The sequence below is a fragment of the Melospiza melodia genome, unplaced genomic scaffold (assembly GCF_035770615.1).
Source record: "Melospiza melodia melodia isolate bMelMel2 unplaced genomic scaffold, bMelMel2.pri scaffold_32, whole genome shotgun sequence".
Taxonomy (NCBI): domain Eukaryota; kingdom Metazoa; phylum Chordata; class Aves; order Passeriformes; family Passerellidae; genus Melospiza; species Melospiza melodia.
The window spans coordinates 9,013,288-9,040,190 of record NW_026948638.1 but is presented as its reverse complement, the minus strand read 5'-3'; the positions used below and the strand labels follow the sequence as shown (position 1 = coordinate 9,040,190).

Below are 26,903 nucleotides of genomic sequence, written 5' to 3'. Positions count from 1 at the left end.
ACCAAATGTGAATCAGCCTGTGAAAAATGTTGTGTCCCAGAAAAACACTGAGTTTGAAAGTTTCCAGCTGGGAGGCACCGGCTGTATATAAATGAGCTGCGCCTCCCCTAAGGGACAGGCCAGCATCCCCTTCTTCTCTCCCAGCTCCCACCACAGGGGTGTTATAAATGAGAAGCTTGATTAGGCCAATATTCAAGCAGCAATCAAGTCATTAATTAATATGGTGAAGTATAAGCAATACAGCGCTGGGTACAGTGGGGGAAGTTTTCCCTCCAACTGCACAGTGATAGCTGAGGCTTACAGGTATTTATAGGGGTACTCATCAGCTTTCTCAGCAGTTTCTATTCCCAATTTTTATGTCACAATTCCATACCTATTATGATTTAGTTATTCTCAGGATGTATCCCAGAAAGGAGTATCTCAAGATGCTGGTGGTTCAGTTTCTGAAAGAAGGAAGAAATCTCCCAGATGGTGTGGTCCAGAACCCAGATGTGGGTCCACCTTTTAATTGCAGAGACTATAAATCTCATAGCAGTGATGTCCAGCTTCCCTTGGCTATTAATTCTTGAGTTGAGGTTCATCTTCCTTTCTCAGGTTGCTTTTCACTGTTTTGTTAAGGTGTGAGATAAGCGTGTTTCCTTTTATTTATTCTAAAGGTATAGTTTTAAAGATCCTTACTACAAGCAATATTCTAAATTATACTTCAAAAAGTTATTATTGCAAAACTCTTTCAGGCTTAGCTACAAGCAGAAAGTTCCTGTCAAAATCAACATCCTTAACGCTTTAATTCAAATGCTCCTAAATCAACTTAACACATATAAAGGTTAATTAAGAAAAAAGGATAGGTTCAAAGGCCTTCTTGCATGCTTTACTTTCCTCAGTAATTATTAGAATTCGTCTTTATAACTGTCCCATGGTCGGTTTCCACACATATTAAAATCACAAATACCACATTGCCTGTATGTACCTGACACGAAACACAGATTTGGATTTCACAGGGGGGCACAGGGATGGCTCCTGTGAGAAGCTGCTGGAAGCTTCCACCATGTCTGGCACAGCCAATTCCTGGTGGCTTCACAGATGGACCTGCTGCTGGCAAAGGCTGGGCCAGTTACAAATGGTGGCAATGCCTCTGTGATAACAGATTTAAAAAGAAATCAAAATAGAGATTGTGGCGCAGTTTTAACTGCAGCCAGAGGAGAGCAGAGGGAGAACATGTGAGAAGAACAACTCTGCAGACATCAAGGTCAGTGCAGAAGGAGAGGCAGGAGATGCTCCAGGCCCTGGAGACCCAGGCACCCTGCAGGAGAGCCATGGAGAGAGGGGCCCTGCTCCCAGGCTGGAGCAGCCTGTCCCTGCAGGAATGCACCCCCTGGAAGAGTGACCCATGCTGCAGCAGTTTGGGAAGGACTGTTGTCCCTGGCATGGACTCACACTGCAGCAGTTTGCAGAGGGCTGCTGCCCCTGAAATGGACTCACATGGGAGAAGCTCCTGCAGAACTGTCTCCCTGGGGAGGGACCCACAGTGCAGCAGGGGAACCACTCCTCTCCCTGAGCATGGCCAGAAGCCATGGGTGATGAACTGACCATAACCCCCATTCCTTGTCTCCATGCACTGCTGGGGTAGGAGGTAGAACTGGAAGGAGGGAGGTGAGGAGCTTATTTTATTTCCCCTTTTCCTGCTCTGCCTTTTTAGTAATAAATGAATTTCACATCTCTAAGCTAAGCCTGTTTCTCCCAGGACAGTATTTGATGAGTGATCTCACCCAGTCCTTATCTCAATCCATGAGCCCTGTATTAAATTCTCTTTGTCCAGCTGCAGAGGGGAGTGAGTGAGCAGCCCACATGGATGCCTGGCATTTGGCCTGGTGAGACAGAGTAAAGATCCATTCTGAATTAGGCGAAGTGTCTAAGAGAAGTGAAAAGTCTGTGAGGCCAAAGCTGAAAGAAAAACTCACATGCCTTGTTGAGGGACTTGCGTCCGGTGCGCGTCGTAAATAAACATACTGAGCTTTACAACTTTTATAAAGTTGTGAGGTTTCTTCTTTTCTCAGGAAAACATTATGGCGAGCCAGGTAGGTGTTCTCTGTCCCCGCAGGGGCAGGGGGGATAGACAGAGCTCCAAGGCGCACCCTAGGATCTTTTCCTGGTGGGGCTCCGCTTGTCTCAACTTGCCACCTGCGAGGACAGACAAGGACCTGCTGGCCTGCGGAAGAAGATACGGTATGTACTGAGGGGCCCCCGGGGGAGGGAAAGGAGAGCAAGGGAGTAAACCACCCAGAGACATCTGAGTTCAGCTGATAGAGCAGCTGTATTAGAGATGGGGTTCATTGTTCTGATAGAGCAGACCGCAAGCGGTTCTGGGGGTGAGCCGGGTGAACCCGTGTATGTGTGTTGGGGGTTCATAGTTCTGATAGAGCAGAACTGTTGAGCCCGTGTGTGCTTTGTTTGTGTGTGTGTGATGTCCGGACACTGTTGCTGTATAGTTAATGTGTGCATTGTGTGGTCGGTGCACTGTGTTTGTAATCGTGCAAGTGTATAAGTGTATGGTGTATAAAAGAGAATAAATCTACAGTGTGGGGGGGTCAGTACTACCCGTGTTTGAAGCAGCCGAGTGAGGCCTGAGGCACCGGCTGCAGCAGGCTGCGGGGGCAGGGACAGAAGTGCCCCGCAGAGAAGCGAGTGGAAGAATGTCAGTGATGGTATTTATCGTGTTTAAATGTAGTGATTTGTGTAGATTTGGTACATTTTAACCGTGAGTATGAGTATGAGCTCAGAGAGTTCCTTTGCCTTGGATGTTTGATTTTGATTGTGTCCAAGAAAATTGATGTGAGTAAATGCTGAATTTTTGTATGCTATGTTGTGTTGAGAAAAGCGAGCATTTTGAGAGATATGCCCTTTCCCAGTGGTTTTGTGTGGTGATTTTCTTCCTCTGCATTGTGGTAATTTGATTCTCAGATTGTATAGTAGTGTTTGTAGAGATTTTAAGATTTTGTTGCAACAAGAGTAGCATTTTACATAGGAGAACTATAGTACGGTGATTTATGCTTAATTACGATAGAGTTAAAGGAATTCCAAGAATTCCCCCCCTCACAGCAATTCAAGACTTGGCTCTAGCGAATTTGAGATAAAGGGGGAGTGCGAGTGCGAGTGTTTGTGTCTGTGGGCATATCAGAGTTTCGGCTGTGACTAGCACAGCCTTTTTGCAAAGCAGTAAAACAAGTGTAAGTAGACACAAGGCTTAATTAGATTGTGCAAGAAGAGAACTAGAAAAGACTGATATTTTGTTTGATCAGAATATAGTGTCTATGTCACGTTTTTGATTAGCATGCTGTGTGAGGTGACAGTGGCTGTCCCCTGGGCACAGGGACAGCTCTGGCTGCCCCGTCTTCCCAGGGAACCCGGGAATGGCCTGTGAGCGAAAGCTGGATGCGCAGTTATTATTGCAGTGCGGTGTTTATGAGAAACACTGGTTTTGCTGTTCTAATAAGTGTCAGGGCACATGTAAATTAGAGGTTTCTGGTCAAGCAGATTCAGAACCTAAGGTCTTAGAACTTGTGTGTGGGAACCACATCTGATACCTGCCACCTGGAGCTGTGTGTATAGGAGGAAAGTTGAGAAACTACTGTGAAGGTCTGTAAAAAGATTTGAGTGGAAGCGAGATAGGGCAAGGAGAAATAAATAATGAGAACTGACCAGAGCAAAAAGGTTCCTAAATTAGCCCCTTTTGGGAGGGGCTCACTGGGAGAAGGCTGCCAGTAGGAGCAGCTCAGAAAATAAAAATATTTATAATACTTCATTGCTGTTAGTACTGTTTTAAAATAGGAGGATAAATGGGATAGAGTTTTGTATGCTGAAATGTCTTTGTGTTTTAAGAAATCACCCAGATTTCTTGAAGAGGGAAAACAAGGCAAAGAGAAAGCAAATCAAACATGTTGTTCAGCATGCAGCATAAGATAGCGACGTATGAAATCAGGCAAAGATTATCGTGCTGAAATGCAAAGCAATCACAGTTCACAAAATGAGTACATATGATTTGCTAAAGGCTCCTCCCAAAGTAAGGGAGGAAGGGTAAAGATGACCTCCCCAAAAGGGAAGAATTTTTGTTGACACAAGTGCCATATATTCAGTTTTAAATTAAGCTTTAGAACCTGTGGAGAATGTTTATGTTGCAGTGTGGGGAACAACTGAACAACTGGCCAGTCTGAGAAGGCATCCTTGTGCAAACCTTTAAAGTAATACATGTACTATGTGTACCTAAAAGCTTTTGTACAATTCGCTCAATTTGCTAAACATTCTCAAATGAGAAAGGTTACTCTGGAGGCAAATGATATAAAGATGTTAAGCTTAACATTAACAGACACTGAAATTAAGAAAGACATTAGTAAGGAGATATTAGAATAAGTAAACAAGTGTTTTCAAGGGTATAGGCCTCTGCTGTACCAAAGAGAGTGAAAGATGCTCCCCCATGAGCATCAAGTTTAAGGAAAGGACACAACTAGTGAGAACTGAGTAGTACCCTCAAAAAGAAAATAAAGAAAGAATCAGCCCAATAACTGATAGTATTAGATTAAGAGCTGTCAATAAGATAACACAGAATTTATACCCTGTGGTAGCAAATCCATATACCTTACTGACTTGTTTAACACCTGAGCTAACCTGGTTCACTGTTTTAGGCCTAAGAGATGCCTTCTTTTGCCTCCCTATCCACGAAGCCAGCCAAGAAATTTTTGCATTCAAACTCAAGCTCACATAGTCCGTGTGCCTGAAAGCTTCAAGATTCCCCACTCCGATTAGAGAACAGCTTGCAAAGACCCAGAGTCCCAAGAACCATCTACATAGACCCAAAGAATGCATTTAGAGTCACACATGCACATAGAGCCATCTAGAAAGAGAGGGGACTGCCGAACTCACAGGGAAAGAAGAGACAATCCAGCTGCTGGAAGCAGTTCAGCTACCTGAAAAAGCATATTAAAGCACACTAGAGAGTGAGCTTAAAATTAGAAGAAAAAAATGAGCTAGCAGATAGAGAAGCAAAGAAGGCAGCAAAGAGTGAAGTACAGATTTTCCTCGAAAGTAAGCCATAATACAATAATACTAACCAAAAGAGACGTACAACTGCAAGGGGTGGGCTACCATTGAAAGAGAGCTAGTAATCCCTTCCCATTTTCATGGTTACTAGTGAAAGAAAGGCACTAGAAAACACACTAAAGCCTAACTACTTAGAAGCCTTTTATAGAGTGTGGCTCCTTTTCGAAATAACCAAAGCTGCAAGTGATACAGAGTGCATTGAAATAAAGTGTTGACTTTGAAGCAGTAATTTCCACAGGCTTTCTAGAACACACATCTGATTGAAACAATCGTTGTATCGTTGTCAGGAATTTATATGCCACTATCACTCAGGTGAGCCGACAATGTGATCCTTGCCTCCAGACTAACCCCAAAATACGCCCCCAGCCAAAACTCAGTCAGACTAAGAGAGGCCATGGGCCTGTACAGCAGTGGCAAATTAACTTTTCAGAACTCCCAAGGAAAGGGGGGTATCAGTATTTACTGGTATTGATAGATACATTTTCAGGGTGGCCAGAAACATTCCCCACCAGAACTGTCAAAGCTCAAGAGGTGACCAGATTATTTTTACAAGAAATAATACCACGCTTCAGAGTTCCAGCCACGATATCCTCAGATAAAGAATCACACTTCATTTCCAAAATAGTGCAACAGATTAGTAGCCATCTGGGCATAGATTAGGAACTTCACATCCCATACCACCCCCAATCAAGCGGCCAGGTGGAGAGTATGAATCGTTTGATTAAGCATCAAATCATAAGACTGGGGCAAGAAGTTAATCTACCCTAGCCCAAGCTCTTCCACTAGCACTATTGCAAATTCAAACTAAACCGTGAGCTAAAGGAATGCTGAGTCCTTTTGGAATGCCTTATAGAAGACCATATAGAATACAAAGGGAATGTCCAGAATGTCCACCTACATGGTGGAATTAAGCAAACAACTCAGAGTAATTGAGAAAAATGTGGCTGGAACTCAGAGCAGGGAGTTAGATTGCCTGGGGATGATGTATATGTTAAGTCTCTTACAGAGAAGACTTCGGAACCACAGTGGGACAGACCACTGCGAGTACTTCTCACCAACTTCACTGCAATCAGAATCAAGGAGCAGGATGCCTGGATTCATCAGTCTTGGGTGAAGAAGGCCCAGAAACCCCTTAAGGAGTGACACCAGGAGACAATGAACTGAGATTAAAACTTACTTGGGCGAAATGAGTATATTGCGGTCGGGAGTAGCTCATATTTTAGTTTGTAGAATTGTTTGTAGAATTGTTTTGTGTGTAATCATAACTGAAGTTTTAGAACTTGAGAGTACCTCTATTCAAAGTAATGCTGAATGGCCTTGGTCCCTGGCATTTAATCAGTGTACTGGATCCATAGGAAAACCTTCTGAGATAAAAGATTTAAACATATCTACTGTAGTAATCCACGAGAATCAGGTATGTGAGGAGCAAGAATGGCAGGAACAGGAACTGTGGACACTTCAAGGAATCAGAGGAGAAGAAATCAAAGTAGGGTGCCAGGTCATCAATAGGGTAGCTTATGAGAGACCAGATATAATTAGTGTCTGAACCTCCCCCGGTGTATATGAACACCAGGAAGTCTGTGATAACCTAAGTGAATCAGACTGTTGGTGTAATTTCACCTTGATACAGCCTGTAGAAGTGACCTGCCTTTGAGCTCGAATTACTATCAGAATTTCATTTGAATTCAAAGGGGACACTGCACTTTTTACCACAGCAGGGCCTTATACACCCCATACTAGTTCAGACTCTACCCAAATTCCAAACTTGAACGTAACGTAGTAAAGAATGTGACTGAAAACAGCTATTATTCAATCCAGAATGGTCTCTCAAATGTGTGGAGTTGATAATGCAAATTAACATCTCAAGAATCCAACCAGCCTGCTCCTCCTTCCTAAAAACTTCCTTTGAGGGCTGGACAACATGGTTACAAAAACAGGCATATCTCAGGAGAAGAACAAGAAAGGAAGGAGCCAGCTCTCCTGGTGCCTAAAACCAGGAACACCAAGAAATCAGTTTCCTTAGGTCATTTTCCAAGCTGGTTGGCTGAACACTCAGGCAATGGCTGGTAAAGGGTGCTGAACTGCAGGTGGTAAATTAGTCCAAGCATGGAAGGTGATTTTCTTTATTTATAGCTATCCATTTTCCTCCTGACATTTGGATCAGTGATTGTCCCAGTCTGAGGCGGTTGGATTCTGCTTAAAAGAGGTAGAGAGAGACCCCCCCCCTCAGAGCTCAGCAGCAGGCTGTAGGATTTTGAGCATCACTTTTGTGCTGAGTGTTTCAAGCAGCAGAAATCTGATCCCAGTTTCTTCTGAGGCACTGCAATGAATTTAGGCTCTTCTCTCAGACTTCCCCTTCATTATTTACTTGAGGCTTGGACCTGAAGCTAGGGGCAAGGTGGGTGAGGTTTCGTAGCCAGGAGAGACATTCCTGCTTGCCACACATCTGGGAAATAAGGTGCTTTGGAGGGGGAAGGAGATTCCCTGAGGTCTTTACATTTCAGAACAAACATCTGCCTCAAATATGACCTAAACCTCTGTCAGATACACTTGTGAAGTGTGTCTGAATTTGCAGTGTGAGCCCAGCACATCCCTCTGGCAGGGAGGGATGGTCATAAACAGAAAGCAGTTCCTGTTCCCCATAACAAACATCTAACTGGCATATTAGGGACAAGATTAGGAGTTTTAAATGGAATTGATTCAGAAATACTGGTGAATAAACTGGCCACTGCAGCAGGTAGCCTAACAAAATTGAAGCAGCCTTTATAGTAATCTCTATTGGCATTGGGAACTAGCCAGTGACAGATTTCAAAAGTACTGCCAAAGTAAGGAAGTATGAAAAGGCCAGGGACCAAGACCACAAGTTGATAGTAGAAGCACTGAGTATAGTTCAAGATAATGTGTCTTTAGCTTTCAGTTGTATACAAGCACAGTTATGGATACAAGCCACAGCAGCTCTGATCGTATGGGAAAGGGGTGAAGGTAATTTTCCAGCTGAAATTCAAGAAACTGTGTGGGATAATGCAATTGATTTGGAAAGGAAGTTTCAGTCTCGGTGGACTATGGTGAATTTCACCTATGATCCTCTTTCTAATGTAGCAACTGCCTTTGTGCTTACCATACATAATGCCACTGTTTATGTTATCCATCCCACCATTGTCCTAGGATTAAACCATGAAAAAACAATACTCTATCCTTCAGAACATGGAGTGTGGGCACGAAAGATGAATGGAGAGTGGCAGACAGTAAACTTAGAATCCTGCATTACTAGAGAACAGATGGGATTCATTTGTGAAAGCAATACTATTAATGCTCAGGATGTGTGTTTGGACACCGAACAGAGTATTTGTCACTTCGAAATTCATCCAGTCACTGACCAGAAAACTGTGCTCGTATATACTGGAAAAGGGTGTGTGTGGCTGAGAACTGCCTATGCTGCTGTACAAATTGATAGCAATGTTATTCTGTCTAGTAGAAACCATTCTAATTTCTGTATTTGTAATTTTGTTAAGATTATTGGGTGTGATTTTTCATATTTGGTACCAGTAACATCCCACCAGCTGATTAAAGCCAATTACACACTGTATCACAGACTACCAACTACCTCTATTGGGATGAACCTTACATTAGTGAAACAATTAATTAAGCACCAAGACCTATTGGAAGGCTTGAGAGAAATCCAAGAAAAAGGAAAGAAAACCTTAATTACTGTCCAACATGATACAAAGTAGATAACCACAGTTCTACAAAGAATATATTGTTAATTTGGGACTGGAGAATGCTACAACGAATAGCTGTACTAACATCTTTGTCAAACATACATGGTGAAGCACTAAAAGACACTTACTGTCGTGAAGGTTTTCATTAAGTAAAAGAATTTACTTATTTCCTAGGAAAGGGGGGAATGCGACAGAGTAAAGATCCATTCTGAATTAGGTGAAGTGTCTAAGAAGGTGAAAAGTCTGTGAGGCCGAAGCTGAAGGAAAAACTCGCATGCCGAGACAGCAAGGAGACAGAGAAAGAAAAACAGAAAAGACCACAAGGTCGATTTGCCCCCGACTTAGAAATTCCTTTGATAAAGAAGAACTGGTGCTAAATGTCACACGGAATGAATATGTATGAACTTATTGTGGAACTTTATGCATATGCATTTGGAAGGGGGATAAAAAAAGACCCGAGGTCTTCAGAGGCACGCATGCCTTGTTGGGGGACTTGCGTCCGGCGTGCGTCGTAATAAAAGCATACCGGGCTTTAAAACTTTTACAAAGTTGTGAGGTTTCTTCTTTTCTCCGCAAAACATATCCCAGTTGCCCTGAACGTTCTCGTAGTCATTGCCAGGCACACACAGTTACCTCAGAGTGGTTCAGCTGCCCCCAGTTTCATCCCAGTCACTGCCAGGACATCTCAATTGTCACCAGCATGCATCCTGTCATTCCCAGTTGCTCCCAGTTCCTCCCAGTGTGTGCGCATTCAGCTCCCAACATGGGCCTGGTAGCTCTCAGGAACCCCAGTCAGTGTCTATTGACACCCACTATAATCCCAGTGTGATCCCAGTCACTCCCAGTATGATGTCAGTCACCCCCACTGTGATCTCAGTTGTTCCCTGTCAATGCCAGCAGGACCCCAGTAGTGTCCAGTATGATCCTCATGACTCCCAGTCTCTCCCAGTATATCCCAGTCGCCCCCAGCATGCTCCCAGTCGCTCCCACTTCCTCCCAGTTCCTTTCAGCATGATTCCAGTTGCTCACAGCCCCTCCCAGTCAATCCCAGTATGATTCCAGTAACCCACAGTGTGATCCCAGTCTCAGCCAGCATGGACCCAGCTGCTCCCACTGTGATCCCAGTATGATCCCAGCTGCTGCCAGAATAGTCCCAGTTGTTCCCAGTTCTTCCCAGTATGATCCCAGTTGTCCCTTGAATAGTCCCAGTCCCTCTCAGCCTGGTCCCACTCACTGCCAGTTGTCCCCAGCATGGTCCCAGCTGTTTGCAGTGCGATTCCAGTCCACCCAGTATGGTCACAGACACTCCCAGTATATTCCAGTGTGCCCAGTAATGTTCTGGTTAGCTCAGAATGATCCCAGTCTTTCCCAGTTCCTCCCAGTTGCCTCCAGCATGATTTCAGTTTCTGGCAGTTGCCTGAAGTAAGGTCTTAGTTGCTTCCAATATGATCCCAGTTATTGTCTCAGTCTCCTCAGCATGGTTCCAGTACCTTCCAGTTGATCCCAGTTGCTCCCACTCTGTCCACATTTTCTTCCCAACATGGGCCCAGTAGCTCCCAGTAACCCCCAGTCAGGATCCATTCTCATCTGCTGTAATCCCAGTGGCCCCCAGGATGATCCCAGTTGCACCCAGTCCACACCAGTATGGTTACAACCACCCCGGTATGATCCCAGTCACTCCCAGATCCTCCCAGTATGATTCCAGTCATGCTCAGAGTGACTCCCTGTCACTCCCTGTGTGGGGCCAGTTGCTCCCAGTCACCTCCAGCATAGTTCCAGTAACGGCCAGCACCTTTCCAGTCACTCCCAGTCTGGTTCCAGTAGGATCCCAGTCACTCTCAGATATTCCTAATACTTTTCCAGTCACTGCCAGTATGATGCCTGTCAGTTCCAGTATGACCCCAGCATGGGCACAGCTGCTCCCGTTATCATCCAGTGGGGTTCCAGTTGCTCCCATTTACCCCCACTGTGGTTTCAATCGCTCCCAGCATATTCCAATTACTCCCAGCAGGTTCCCAATTAGTCCCAGATGTCCTCAGTTGCTTCCAGCCTGATCCCAGTTGCTCACAGCCACTCCTAGTCACCCTAAGTGCAGTCTCAGTTGCTCCAAGTATGACCCAGTATGATCCCAGTTGCCCCCAGCATGGTTCCAGTTGCTCCCTGTTCCTCCCAGTGTGATCCCAGTTGAACCCTGTTGTTCCTTCTATAGTCCCAGTCACTCCCCATGTGATCCCAGTCCCGGCCAGCATGATCCCAGTCATGCCCAGTTGCGCCCAGTGTAGACCCAGTCACTCCCACTCACTCCCAGTTGCCCCTACCATGGTCCCAGTTCTCCCTAGCATGGTCCCTCTTGTTCCCAGTCATTCCCAGTATGATTACAAACACTCCCCGTACATCCCAGTTTCCCTCAGCATGTCCATGGTTCTTCCCAGACCCTCACAGTGATCCCAGTAAGGTGCTTGTTATCCCAGTATGTTCTCAGTCATGGCCAGCATATCCCAGTTGCCTCCAGCCTGCATCCAGTCATTGCCAGTTCCTCCAGTTTGCTTGTAGCATGATCCCAGTTTCTCTCAGTTGCTCCCAGTGGCCCAAAGTGTGATCCCAGTTGCTCCCTTTCAATACCAATAGGAGCCCAGTAACCTCCAGCATGATCCTTGTCACATGCCAGCACTTCCAGTATGGTCCCAGTATAATCCCAGTAACTTCCAATCACTCCCAGGATGGTCCCAGTTGCCTCCAGCTAGATCAATCCAGTCAGTCCCAGTATGATGCCATTTGCTTTCAGCGTGCTCCCAGTTTCTCCCAGTCGCCCCCAGTATGGGGGATGATGTGCATGGTGTGTTCCCAGTCACTCTCAATCACTCCCAGTATTAGTCCAGTCCCTCCCAGTATGATCCAAAGATGAGCCCAGAGTGCTCCCAGTCCCTGCCAGTGTGAACCAGTTGTGCCCCACATGGTTCGAGTTGCTCCCTTTCACCCTCACTTTCATTGCAGACACTCCCAGTATGTCCCAGTGTAGCCCAGTTCCTTCCAGCACATTCCCAGTCACTCCTAGCCCCTTCCAGCATGATCCCATTTGCTCACAACCACTCCCAGTCAGCCTCAGTGTAGTTGCTCTCACTGCCAGTATGATCCCAGTCACCTCCAGCATGACCCCAGTTCATCCCAGTAGAAGCCCAGAGGCTTCCAATCATGCCCATCATGCACCCAGTCACACCCAGTTCCTCCCAGTTGCTCCTTGCATGATCCCAGTTGCTCAGAACTGCTCCTGGTCACCCTCAGAATGATCCCAGTCATTCCCAGTATATCCCATCTGTCCCCAGTATGGTCTCAACTGCCCCCTACAGGCTCCTACTCCATCCCAGTGTGATCCCAGTATGATCCAGTCTCCCTCAGTGTGATTGCAGTCTGCCCCGGCATGGGCTCAGCTGCTCCCAGTATGATCCCTGTAGCATCCCAGTACAATCCCAGTCATTGGAGATGTTGATCTTTGACATCCCTGAATGATCCCTTTCGGTCCTGAAACCGACTTGCAGAATCCTGAAACAAAGAACTGCTAAAGAAAAATCACTAATAACTATTTTTAAAAATCCATTGATAATTATCAAACAATATTGAGAAAATTTCTGGAATGTCTTGGCCGCTGTCCTTTATTGAATCACTTGGGCTGAGTCTGACTTGTGGCTTTCCAGTACTTTGAGCTGGTAGTTTTGTCCACCTTCCACAGAACGGTGCCCCGGGCCTGGGTAGGGGGATCAAAGCCCCCAAACCCAAGGGTGGGCAGGCCAAACAGCCCAGACCTGGCCTGCAGGGCAGGGTCTTTGTTCTCACAGCCCACCCCCACCATGCTGCCAGTGCCTTGGCAGCAGTATGACCGAACGCTTTTTCCCTCTCCCCCAGAACCACCAGTGCATGCTGGGGGCTAAGAAGGAGAAGCTTTCTCAGGGATCTCCATCCCGGATCTGCGGGTCTTCTTTCCCCAGAAAAAGTGAACGATGCTCGCTCTCCACCCCCCCCCCCACCCCTAACCCCACAATTCACATTCCCGTGTTCCTGTTTTCTGTTCCTCAACATCACCCCCATCCCCTCTGGGCTTGTGGCCAGAGGCAGCACCTCTGGGAGCCACATCCCCCACGCCACTGGCGCACGTGAGGGGAGTCAGGCACCCCAAATCCCAGCGAGAAGCCCCTGACCAAACGTGAATCAGCCTGTGAAAAATGTTGTGTCCCAGAAAAACACTGAGTTTGAAAGTTTTCAGCTGGGAGGCACCGGCTGTCAGCAAATGAGCCGCACCTCCCCTGAGGGACAGGCCAGCATCCCCTTCTTCTCTCCCAGCTCCCCGCACAGGGGTATTATAAATAAGAAGCTTGACTAGGCCAATATTCAAGCAGCAATCAAGTCATTAATTAATATGGTAAAGTACGAGCAATACAGCGCTGGGTACAGTGAGGGAAGTTTTCCCTCCAACTGCACACTGATAGTTGAGGCTTACAGGTATTTATAGGGGTACTCATCAGCTTTCTCAGCAGTTTCTATTCCCAATTTTTATGTCACAATTCCATACCTATTATGATTTAGTTATTCTCAGGATGTATCCCAGAAAGGAGTATCTCAAGATGCTGGTGGTTCAGTTTCTGAAAGAAGGAAGAAATCTCCCAGATGGTGTGGTCCAGAACCCAGATGTGGGTCCACCTTTTAATTGCAGAGACTATAAATCTCATAGCAGTGATGTCCAGTTTCCCTTGGCTATTAATCCTTGAGTTGAGGCTCATCTTCCTTTCTCAGGCTGCTTTTCACTGTTTTGTTAAGGTGTGAGATAAGCGTGTTTCATTTTATTTATTCTAAAGGTATATTTTCAAAGATCCTTACTACAAGCAATATTCTAAAATTCTACTTCAAAAGGTTATTGCAAAACTCTTTCAGGCTTAGCTACAAGCAGAAAGTTCCTGTCAAAAAGCAACATCCTTAATGCTTTAATTCAAATGCTCCTAAATCAACTTAACACATATAAAGGTTAATTAAGAAAAAAGGATAGGTTCAAAGGCCTTCTTCCATGCTTTACATTCCTCAGTAATTATTAGAATTTGTCTTTATAACTGTCCCATGTTTGGTTTCCACACATATTAAAATCACAAATACAAACATTGCCAGTATGTACCTGACACGAAACACAGATTTGTATTTCACAGGGGGGCACAGGGACGGCTCCTGTGAGAAGCTGCTGGAAGCTTCCACCGTGTCTGGCACAGCCAATTCCTGGTGGCTTCAAAGATGGACCTGCTGCTGGCAAAGGCTGGGCCAGTTACAAATGGTGGCAATGCCTCTGTGATAACAGATTGAAAAGGAAATCAAAATAGACAATGTGGCGCAGTTTTAACTCCAGTCAGAGGAGAGCAGAGGGAGAACATGTGAGAAGAACAACTCTGCAGACATCAAGGTCAGTGCAGAAGGAGAGGCAGGAGGTGCTCCAGGCCCTGGAGACCCAGGCACCCTGCTGGAGAGCCATGGAGAGAGGGGCCCTGCTCCCAGGCTGGAGCAGCCTGTCCCTGCAGGAATGCACCCCCTGGAAGAGTGACCCATGCTGCAGCAGTTTGGGAAGGACTGTTGTCCCTGGCATGGACTCACACTGCAGCAGTTTGCAGAGGGCTGCTGCCCCTGAAATGGACTCACATGGGAGAAGCTCCTGCAGAACTGTCTCTCTTGGGAGGGACCCACGGTGCAGCAGGGGAACCACTCCTCTCCCTGAGCAGGGGCAGAAGCCATGGGTGATGAACTGACCATAACCCCCATTCCTTGTCTCCCTGCACTGCTGGGGTAGGAGGTAGAGCTGGAAGGAGGGAGGTGAGGAGCTTATTTTATTTCCCCTTTTCCTGCTCTGACTTTGTTAGTAATAAATGAATTTCACATCTCTAAGCTAAGCCTGTTTCTCCCAGGACAGTATTTGATGAGTGATCTCACCCAGTCCTTATCTCAACCCACGAATCATTTATTAAATTGTCTTTATCCAGCTGCAGAGGGGAGTGAGTGAGCAGCCCACATGGATGCCTGCCATTTGGCCTGGGTCAACCCACGACACCTTGCTACCACAGGGTCACAATGGACCCTTGGTTCTATGGGGTCTCATCGGTTCCATCTGGCCTTGCAGGGCCACTGTGGAGAATATTATTAATAGTTGGTTAGCTGAGAAAGGCCATGCTGACATAATGCCGCTGGTCAAGCTGACAGAGGGAAGTCAGCAGTCAGCAGGCTGAAAGGAGAAGTCAGCAGTCGGTGACCAATGACAGGCAAGGACAGAATGCCCTTGCTGCAACATGAGGATAGGGAAGAGAGATTCTTCCTGAGAATATGTAGAAAGTATCAAAAGTATAACCATAAGAATGCAGAAGTAGGCGTAGTTGCTGATATGTAACTAACCAATCCTGAGCTCAACTTTTGCAATATGCATGAAGCTCATTATGAACTGTATTTAACCTGCTGTACTGATGAGTAAAATTGGGCCTGTGATGATCTAATTGATGTCCTGGTCTCCTTCCGTCGACAGGCCACTTCATTCAACAAGGCCCCAAAGTTTCACAGTGGTTTCCAGGATTCCATGGGGCCCTGCAATGTCAAAAAGGACCTTTGGATCCATGGGGGCCCACAGTGTCACAATGGGCTCTTTTGGTTCTACAGCTTCACAACGGCCCCTTGGTTCCATGTGTCCTGCACTGTTCCATGGATCCTTAGTTCCATGTAGGGTCACAATGGTCTCCTTGGTTTCATGGTGCCACAGTTGCCATAATTTCCATGGTCTCACAACTGCCCTTGGATCCCAAGAGGCCCCAGAGTGTGACAATGGCCCCTTGCTTCCATGACGCCCTGCACTGTCACAATGGTGTCCATGATTCCATCAGGCCCTGCAGTGTCACCATGGACAGTTGGTTCAATGACACTCCACAATGTCACCACGGCCCCATGGTTCCACAGAGCCCCACTGTGTCACTGTGGTCCCTTTGCTTCCAAGGCTCAGAAGTGCCAGAATGACCCTTTGGTTCCATCAGGCCTTGAAGTTTCAAAATGGTTTCTATGGTTTCATGAGCACCTTCCGCTGTGTCACAAGAGACTCTTGGTTCCCTGAAGTTCTTCTGTGTCACAATGGGCGCTTGGTTCCACGAGGTTTGGTAGAGTCACAATTGACTCCTTCGTTCCATGAAGCCCTGCTGTATCACAATGCCCATGGTTCCATGAGTTTCCATGGTGTCACCACGGTCTCCTTGGATCCCCAGTATCACCATGGTCTCCTTGGAACCATCCAGGCCTTGTAACAAGAGATAGGGAGCCAGTTTGTGTCTTATCTTAAAGGCTGCAGAACTCATGGTTGTGAAGCTGTGTCACTGATAAGAAACAACAACCACCTGAATCTGAACGCAAAATATCATCTCAAGTACCTTCAATCTCAGCCTCAACAGAGGTAGAAAATACAAACAGAGATCTCCCAGTAAATCAAAAACAGGGACCATATTTTGAATGCAGGCAAAATGCATTCAAGTGCACTCTCTGTGATGGGGAGGTGATAATCCCCTATTCCAAGAGTGAACTTAAGAAGGGCTGACTATTGAAGGAACTGCAGAGAACCACAATATAAGAAAAGCAGGTGGCAAAGGTAATTCTGGGATAGGCAGACCAGAAAGCAAGAGCAGATGAACCAGTGCAGTCGCCACCAAGAAGATCATGTTCACACGCTGTGGGCAGCAACCCCATCAGGCCGTGCCACGATCCCCTGGTACAAGGGGGGTCACGATGGTTCGTTTCACTGATCTCAGGGTGCAAAGACACACTGCAGGACACTTTCAGTATTAACCAGAACAAATTCACCTTTTATTGAGTGCCTAAAGCAGATGCAACACAAAGATTAGAAAGAAGATAAAGGATAGAGAGACAGAGAAAAGGAGGGGGGGAATAGCTGCCAACAGAGAGATGAGATCCTCATGGTCCGCCCAATAGATCTGTCTGGTCACATCGAGGAGAGTCTCAAAGACTTTGGTTAACTCAGGACTCTTTTATAATCTACCGCCAGGAGGGGAGCAGGACGGCACATGGAGGGAACAGTGGAGAATAAATCCATTGGGAACAGGTACAGACAGTCCAGTTCTGAACAGCACAAACCGGTGCCAGCAGTGAGCGGGGCCCGTTGTTTCAGGACTGGTTCCGATGGGAAACATCCCGCTTCCCATGGCAGACATCCCGCTCCAGTCAGGCCAGCACCCCTGGGTTAGAATTTGAAGGGTCTCAGTCTCAGTCCTTGGGGAGGGCTTCAATCTCCATCCTTGACGGCGGCTGTGAGGCAGATGAGGGATCTTTGGACTGTCTCTTACAGACTGACATCCCAAAACATAAAAATAATTATGCATTTCCCCTTAAAAAATTACTGACTTAAAAAAAGAATTATTATTTTTCTTATTTATAATATTATTATTCTATATTTGTATTACTGAATTTTAATGTTTAAATTAAAAAACCCATACCTTTTTAGCAAGCAAAAAATTTATTGGTCATTGGTTCTAAGTAACACAATTCCCTTCATTAATTCACTGTCCAGTGTGGCTCTTGATTTCTCCTTTATGCTAATTAGTCCCATTTTAAATCCTTTTGTTATCTTTTTTATCATTTTCCCAGACAGGGTAAAAAAGGCCACTTTGGGGTCCATGGAGAATTTTCTGGGGCACATTTGGGGCAGTTCTGGGTCTGGGAGGGAATTGAGACAGAACTTGAGGGTCTGGAGGACACTTGGGGGAGCTGGGTGGGCACTTGGAGGGGCACTCAGGGATTCTGAGGGACAGTTCGGGGTCCGGAGCAGCACTTGGGGGTCCATGGGGGCCCTTGGAGGTCAGGGAGGGGAATTAGGGGCCCTTCAGGGTCCGGGTGGGCCCTTGGGGTCTTGAACGGGGCTCTCTGGGGCACGGGGGGCGATGGAAGTTGTAAGCATGAGTCTAATACAGCTTAACATGGCCGCGGAGCATAACTGGAGTTATAGGGGCAGCTGCAATGGCTCTCAGTGGATCTCGGGGAGATAAAGTCCCGGCTGGAAAAGCACTGGACATGCGCTGCGGAGCATGATGGGAGCCGTAGTCCCGGAAGTGGCTCGAACGCGGCATTTGGGGGTCTGGGAAGGTTTCTGGGGGACACTTCTGCGTCCGAGCCGCGACTTCAGGCTCTCGGGGGGAACGTAAAAAGTTCAGGAGCTCGGGGAGCATTAACGAGGCTCTTTAGGGTGCAGGGCACGGCAGGAGTTTTAGGCACGGGACTGTGTTCTGAGGGGGTCTGAGGGCGCGAGGGATGAGAGGACATGAATTCCCAGAAGTGGCTGTACCGGGCATCTGTGGGGTTGGGAGCACTCAGGGGGTCCGGGGACACTTCTGGGGTCCCAAATGGGCGCTGAGGTGGCACTGAGGGATCCTGGAGGGTCTGGGGGACACTTATGGCACAGATGGGGGTGGATCGAAGGGGGGGGGGGTTCTGTGGAGCGCGAGGTATGATGGGCATGGTAGTCCCACCTGCAATGAAGCTCCATCAAGCCGCAGGGCATGACGGGAGTTGTAGGCAATAATAAAAGATGGCGCCAACTCCAGGCACTGCCTCCAAAGTGCTGATCCCTGGTGCTGATTAGCTGCGGTCGGTGATGGGCCGGAGGCTCGGCAAATGGAATGTGGTGGAGGCGGGAAGAGCCAATTCAGCCTCCTCCAGTCCCTCCCAGTACAGACCAGTTCATCCCCAGTACAGACAAGTTCATCCCAAGTAGACCCCAGTTCAATCCCAGTGCTTCTCCAATCCCTCCCAGTACAGCGGAGTCCCTTCCAATACACCTGAGTTTATTCCCAGTCCCTTCCAGTTCATCCCAATGTCATACACAGGATGCCCCAGTGTCCCCAGTCTTCCCTGCAATCACCCCAGTGTCCCCAGTACCCACCAGTATCACTCCCAGTATGTCCCAGTGTACCCCTGCAGTCCATCCCACTCCACCCACATTCCCCCTCAGCATTCCTTGTGTTCCCAGGTTATCCCAGTCCTCCCCAGTGTCACTCCCAGTGTGTCCCAGGGTCTCCCACAGCGTTCCCAGTGTTCCCCAGTATGTCCCAGTCCTCCACAGTGTTACAAGGACAGTTTCATTTCTCACGGTGGCCGTGGCAGCCAAACCCAGCACTGGGGTCAGTTCAGTGCCCATGGCCACAGCCCCTTGCAGGGCCCCACTGCAGCTTGGGCTGATGATCCACCCTCACAGCTGGCCCAGGGCAGCTCTGCAGTGCCTTTGGTGGCACCTGGGCTGGCACACACCTGAGCAGTGTGTCTGTTTGCAGTGGGGAAACTCAGCAGTTTCAGATTGCTTCAAAAAATACAAAAAGGGAAAACCCTTCTCAGGCTGGGTGCAGCCAGCTCTGCAAGCACAGCAGGGCCCAGGGCAGTGAGGACAGATAAGATGGGGCTGGGCAATGTGGAGCAAGGTTGTGCACACTGGTCATATCTCCAGGCACAGCTTCTGTGAGCAAGCCAGAGCTGCTGAGGAGAGACCCTGGGTCAATATCAATCACAGAATGCTGCAACCACCTCTGCTCTAAAGAGAACAGTAATAAAACACATATCTTGAAATAGTAGTAGCTATTTCTTACATAATTTTGAAATCTTTCTCCATAACTTGACTAGCAAAACTTTAATGATGCTCTTGGGGCTTTGGAGTTTTTTACCTCAGACTCAGTCCCTGAGATAGTGTTCAAAAAACTTCTCTAGAACTCCAAATCACAAAGAAACTCCAAAGTTTCTTGAAGTTTTAATGTGTCCCACTGAGGGACATGACTGAGAAACTGTGCCCAGGTTCCAGTTAGAGCAGAACCCTACAGACAGTGATGACAGGTTGGGGACAAACAAGGCAAAGGTGTCTCTCTGGTGCTGAGCAAAGCTGGATGTGTTTCAGGAATGCAAAGGGCCAAGGCCTGAGCCCCAGCCCCTGGCCAGGCAGATCCTGTCCCTCCCTCTTTGCTCAGGGCTCTTCACGGGATGGGCACTGGCATGTGGGGATGTGCAATGGCAAGGGCAGGAGCATGGGGCGGCCCCTACCAGGCGGCTGAGAAGGGACAAGGAGGCAATGAGGCCTCAGGCCTGCAAGGGTCACTTGTCCCCTCGTGGCCTCAGGCCCAGGGCCAGCAGCCATGGCCAAAGTGCTGCCCATGTTGGCTCTGGCAGGGCCAATGGGTAGAATTACATGTCCACGTGAGGTTGCAAGTTATGCCTCCTTGACCTCAGGCCTGAATAAATTATACCCTCTGAAACAGCAATTGAGTGCTAAGATGACTTATTCTTATCTTTCAGAGATTTGGTGATGGTGGGGCCTCACAGAACCAAGGAGTCAGCTGTGACACTGTGCAAACTCATGGAACAAAAGGTGCATTCTGACAGAGTGGAACCCCCTGGAACCAAAATCCATTTTGGCACATTGGGGCCACATTAAAACAATGGTCCATTGTGATACTGTGGATCCAAGAGACCATTGTGACCCTGAAAAACCTCTTGAAATCAAGGGGCCGTTGTGACACAGCATGGCCTGGTGGAACCATGGGTCCATTGTGACACTGCAGAATCTCATGGAACCAACGTGACCCTTTTCTACTGTGGAACCTCATGGAACCATGAGCCATTGTGACACAGCGTGGCCACACGGAGCCAAGGGGCCGCTGTGACACTGCGGATCCAAGGAGACCATTGGGAGTGAGAAACCTCATGGAACCAAGAGTCCATTGTTCCACTGTGGGGTCCTGTGGAGCCAAGGGGAGCAAGTGACATTGTGGAGCCTCATGGAACAATGGAGACTGTTCTGACACTTTGGGACCCACTGGAACCAAGGGGCCATTAGAGCAAGGCAGGGCCTGGTGGAATCAAGGGGACTGCAGTGAACACTGTGGGTGTCCATGGGATGAAGGATCCATTCTGACACTGTGGGACCAAGGATACCATTGTGACTCTGGGGGATCATGGAACCAAAGGTCCATTGTGACACAGCAGGGCCTCATGGAACCATGGAGGCCATTTTTACACTTGGAGGCCTTGTGAAACCAAAGGGCCTTTGTGGCACTTCAGAGCCTTGTGGAGCCAAGGAGACCATAGTGACACTACAAGGCCTCACGGAAGCAAGGAACCATTGTGACACTATGGAGTCTTGGCAGGCCAAGGGGTAGATGTCACACTGTGTGACACCATTGAATCAAGGAGTCCATTGTGACACTGCAGGGCCCCATGGAACTAAGGATCCATGGAACAGTTCAGGACCCCATGGAACCAAATGTCCATTGTGACATTGTGGGGCCTCATGGAATCCTGGAGGTTATGATGACACTTGGAGGCCTCATTTGTCACAGTTGTCACAAGGGTTGCAGGATGAAGAGAGAGACGAGAATGTTGACCTCATGTTCCGAAGGCTTGATTTATTCTTTTATGATATATATATATTACATTATGACTATACTAAAAGGAATAGAGAGAAAAGTTCTCAGAAGGCTAGCTAAGCTAAGAACAGAAAAGAAATGAATAACAAAGGAGTTCTCTCCAACTCTGTCCCAGAGAGAGCTCAGTCCTTGATTGGCCATTAACTATACACATCCAACATGGGCCAATCACAGGTGCACCTGTTGCATTTCACAGCAGCAGATAACCATTGTTTACATTCTTTTTCTGGGGCCTCAGCTTCCAAGAAGGAAAATCCTTAAAAAAGGATTTTTATGAAAACATGTCTGTGACACTTGTTGAATCAAGGGGCTCTGCAGGGCCTCATGACACCAGGGAGACCCTTCTGACACTCTGAGTCCCCATGGAACCAAGGGTCCACTGTGACACTGCTGCACCAAGAAGACCCCTGTGACACTGCAAGGCCTCATGGAAGCAAGGACCCATTGTGACTCTGTGGAGCCCCATGGAAACAAGAGGCCAGTGCGACACATCTGGGCCTCATGGTACCAAGGCTCCAATATGACACCACGACTATGACACTGCAGGGCCCCATGGATCCAAGGGAACAGGGAACAGGTCTGGTTGGCTTGGCCTGATTGGTCCAACTTGGCATGTCAAGGGTCTCTTCTTATGTACCCCTGAAACCCTGGGGCTCTGAGCTGACTTTCAAATGGAAAAGAACTGCCCTTCTCATTCAAGCATGTACGGCCAAAACAGGATTCCCTCTCCAAAATTGCCAATGTCCAGGGATTGCTGCCAGAGAAAAGCTGCCATTGCCAACAAGTCTGGCTGGCCCTGTCCTTCTGAGGGCGGGCTCTCACCTGCCTTCCAAACACAAGGGCTCTGTGCTTTCCTTCCTATGGAAAAGAAGGGACCTTCTCCTCCAGGTAAAAATGACTGAAATTGGGATTCCACATATAAAATTTCAAATATAAAATTTCACATATAAATATAAAAATTTCACATATAAAATTTCAAATATCCAAGAGTTGCTCCCAAACAAACCTGCCAGGATAGACAGGTCTGCCTGTCCTAGGCCTCTGGTGACTGCAGTTCAACAGAACCTGAAATACTGGGGCTCTGTGGTTTCCTTTCTGTGGTGACACTGTAGGGAACCTGTGGAACCATGGAGACCATTGTGACACTGTGGGGCCTGGTGAAATGAAGGGGCCACTGTGACACGGTAGGGCCTTGTGGCACCAAAGCCATCACTGTTGCTCTGTTGGTCTGCATGGTCCCAAGGGTCCAGTGTGGAGCAGCAGGGCTTTGTGGAGCCAAGAGCCCTTGCTGCATTTCAGGGCCTCATGGAACCAAAGGGCCATTGTGATCCTGGGGGCACCGTGGATCCATGGAGACCATTGTGGCATTGCAAGGCCCCATGGAATCATGGAGACCATTGTGACACTGTGGGGCCCCACGGAACCAAAGGGCCACTGTGACCCTGCAGGGCCTCATGGAAGCACTGGGCCATTGTGACACTGCAGAAGCAAGGAGAACATTGTGACACTGCAGGGCCTTGTGGAGCCAAGGGGAGATGGAACAGGTCTGGCCGGTTTGGCCTCCCAGGGGCAACCTGACAGGTCCAGCTAAACTTGGCATGCTGAGTGCTGCCTCTCATCAGCTCCTGGAGAGCTTGGGCTCTATGCTTTCCTTCCTATGGAAAAGAACCATCCCTTTGTCCAGCTGTCCATGGTCAAAATTGAAACTCCCCCAAAAAATTCCCTATATGCACAGGGTGTCCCAGACAAAAGCTGCCAGGACAGAGAGCTCTGGCTGGACTTGGCCTCTGCTCATTTACTCTCATCTCAAGAAAGCCCTGAGCAAAGTATTTGAACAGGTTTGGCTATGGGAAGTACCAATGAGTCTTTCCTCCTCTGAAAAACTCAGACGCTCTTCTGATCATATGTATCTTTTATTACTTATTGTGTATTACGCATGAAATATTATTTTCAGGTAAATAACAATATTCTTCTCACTCTACCAGTGTTATCTGACACATAACACCTCCTCTACATACGGATCCAAGTCACCTGTATAAGCAAACACAAGAAAGAATGCAGCAGGAATGATTTGTCTCTGCTCCCATCTGTCCCATCTCCTCTGGAGCTGGAGATGCAGCCCCAGCACTTGGCAGGGCTCAAGGGCTCACAAGCTCAGCTCCCACCCAGAGAACTTGTAGACCCTGGGCTGCACTTCTTGGCCCCTGTACGCTCAGCCAGGCCGAGATGGACACTGATGGTTTCTGGGCCAGGCTCTCTGAACCCAGCCCAGCTCCCTGCAAGCTCTGCCAGCTGCCCTGAGCTCTGGGCAGCACCAAGGGCCTCTCCCCAGCCCAGCCCAGCTGGCTCTGGCCCCACAGCTCTGCTCAGGCCAGGCTGCTCTGGGCACTGCCCCACGGCCTCAGCCCATGGCAAGGGCACAGCAGCAGCTGCAGCTGCCACAGCACTCAGCCCCAGCCATGTGGGAAGGTGCTTGGCCAAGGCCAAAGGAGGCTCCCTGGCTGCCCTGCTCCCCTCGGGCTGAGGTGCTGAGAGCTCTGCAGCCCCTGCTGCCATCCCATCTGCCCAGGGCAGCACAAGAGCCCCGGCCTTGGGGCCCTCAAGAGCTTCTCCTGCTCCAGGCCCAGGGCTCGTGCCAAAGCTGGGGCAGGCACAAAGCTGTGCCCACTTCTGTTCATTGCTGCTCTGATGGGGATGGATCCTCAGCACCTTGGAGGGTGCTGATGAATTTTACTTTTTCAGAGGCCTCTTCTTTCTTGAGCTCTTCAGTTGAGAAATATAGTGACAAAGGCTCATAAACATTTGTTCAAAACACCCAAACAAGACAAGCCCATGGGAATAATTCAAGTCTTGAATTCTTCTGTGGTTAATTAGAAAGATTCCAGAAGTGTATTCAAAGTGAATCTACTATATTGAAAACAATGACAGGAGAATTGTTTTGTCCTGTTTAGTTTTCTTTTTCCCTTTTAAACCTGGTATAGCAATCCTCAGTTGATAATGATCCCCTGCCCCTCCTCATGCAGTCTGAACAGATATGAAAATCAAGCCCCTTCATGGCTGACAATCAATCACACTTTGTCCCAACCCCCTCCCCACCATTTCCCTCATCCAACCCCTGGCACTCAGAGCAGCTGAGGAGTGGAGTCACATCCAGAGGTGTCCCCAGGGCTCAGGATTGGGGCCAGGTCAGTGAAATCTCTTTATTTCTGATCTGGATGAGGCCATCGAGGGCACCCTCAGTCAATTCCCAGGTGAGCCCAGGCTGGGTGGCAGTGTGGCTGTGCTGAGGGGCAGGAAGCTCTGCAGAGGGATCTGGCCAGGCTGGAGCCATGGGCCCAGGACAATGGGATGAGGTTCACCAAGGCCAAGGGCCACATCCTGCCCTGGGCTCACAACCACCCCAAATCCCTGGCTGTGCCCTGCCCCGATCCCCACAGCCTGTCCTGTTTCCTTCATCCCTGCATTGCCAGGGACTCTCTGGGACAAGGGAGCTCTGCTCTGGGGATGGAGGCAGGTGCAGGTGCCACCAGTGGAATGGGAACCAGAACTCACCAGGTTTGTGTCCTTTGGGGGTCAGGAACTGGTGAGGCTCAGAGGTACAGAAAGTTTCTTTTCATGGCCAACATAAAAAATGTAAACATGATACAATTTAAGACACATTGAAACTCTTCTCTCAGCAATGTGAGATATGCCAGCAGCATCTGACATGTCCACCATTCACAAAGGGATTTTTGTACAAAACCAATTTTAGACAAAGATGATTCTGTTACCGATATAAATATACTTATGCTGATGTATCAGGATGCTCTGGGTGAAGTGGGATAAAACAGCCTGAATAATTCCCCATTTTTTAAGATGTCACTGGTGGATGGACAAGGGGGTCAGGCTGCTTTTGGTGTTGAAGAAATGCTGAAACCAGCCTGACTCATTTCAACTCCTCCTGTTGTGGCTGATCTCCCCTCTTTCCCCTTCCCATTGGATTTTGTCTCCCCCTAGGTCCCCCTGTGAAGAGCCTGGCTCTATGTTTTCCATCCCCTCCTTGCTGGCACTCCCAGGCTGGCATGAGGAGCCCCTCAGCCTTCCCTGCTCCAGGCTGGACCAGCCCAGCTCCCTCAGTCTCTGCTCACAGCCCAAGGGCTCCAGCCCCACCTTGGAGGCCCTTCCCAGACCCTGCTCCAGCTGCCAGACATCTTTCCTGCCCTGGGGAACCCCACCCAGGCCACAGTGACCTGGATAATCCCTGTCCTTGATGTACTGGTCACACAGCCCAGCCCCTCGTCCCTGTGTCAGGTTTTGGGGTTGATCTTGTGGAACATCCTTGGTGGAGGCTGCAGCTCCAGGTGGGCCAGGGAGATACCAGGGGACAGGAACCCTGCTGGGCATGAACAGCTTTGGACTTCTGGGGGAAAACTGTGAGGGGGGGCTGGGGAAGAGAGACCAACCCAGTGACCTCACACAGCCCTCTTGTGATGTCACACGGCCCTCCTGTGATGTCACAGATGGCTTTATGATGTCACAGCCTGCTCTGTGATGTCATAGTTTATTCTCAGATATTGGTAAGCTGGTCTTTGATGCCACAACACACTCTGTGAAGTCACACATTCCCTCCTGTGATGTCACACAGCCACCCCCCCGATGTCACAGCCTTCTCTGTGATGTCACAACCCATTATCTAATGTCACATGGCTCGTCTCTGATGTCACAGCCAATTCTGTGATGTCATAGTCTGCTCTGTGATGTCACTCCTCTGTCCTGTGATGTCACACCTGTCTCTGTGATGTCCCAGAGACTGTCTATGATGTCGCAGCTGCTCGATGACCTCCCATAACCTACTCTGTGATGTCATAGCCCACTCTGTGACCTCATGTTACCAGATGATAAATTGGCTGCACCAGGTGAGCACACACAATGCTGGTTCTCCAGAACCTCAGGCCTATGGAAACCACACAGTGCCCATTGTGTGAGAAGGGGAACTGGAAGTTCAGCAGCCTCAGTGTCCTGCCAGCTCAGCCAGGCCCACAGGAACATTGGGGTCCACGACCACCAGGGACCACCAGAGAGAACCCCCAGGACAGGAGAATGCATGGGTAAAGGGGAGGGGAAATATGTTAATTATTTTGGGGAAATGATTATCATAAGTATGTTTAGTCCAGGACAATCAATGCATATGTGTGCAAAATACAGAATATAAACAGAAACTTTCCTGTACTCAGCATGCAGAGCTTTGGGAGGAGCTATCCCCCTGCGCATGCAGCCAAATAAAGAATGCTGCTTCTTAGTGCTACATTGGGGTTATGGAGTTGTATTATTTTGCCAAATATTTGGTAACAATCCCACTCCCAAGAAAAGCTCTGTCTGCTGCTGTTCACAAAGAGAGAAGGGCTGGTGGAGATGTGCTGGTTGGAGGCTGCCTGGGATACAGTGACCATAAAATACTGGAGTTTTCAATATCCTGTGAAAGAAGGAGGGGTATCAACAAAATGTCTACACTGGAATTAGAGAGGGCAGACCTTGGCCTATTCAGGATGCAGATTTGGAGAGTACTGAATCAGGGACTGATTATTTAAGGGAAACAGCACTCAAAAACAAAGGGGTCCAGGAAAAGATGGACACACTTAAAGAA

The 26,903-nt window shown here is 48.2% G+C and overlaps 1 protein-coding gene across 1 annotated transcript in view; it reads left to right on the top strand.

Moving 5' to 3' along the window:
• Positions 1–26,108, top strand: part of LOC134434134 (olfactory receptor 14J1-like) — a gene marked incomplete at its 5' end in the record, with an annotated part of 32,781 nt that extends 6,673 nt beyond the window's left edge. Inside the window, one exon of the mRNA XM_063182826.1 lies at positions 26,067–26,108. Within this exon, the coding sequence (XP_063038896.1) occupies positions 26,067–26,108 (42 nt within the window). The remainder of the gene's footprint in view (positions 1–26,066) is intronic.
• Between the last annotated feature and the right edge of the window lie 795 nt (positions 26,109–26,903).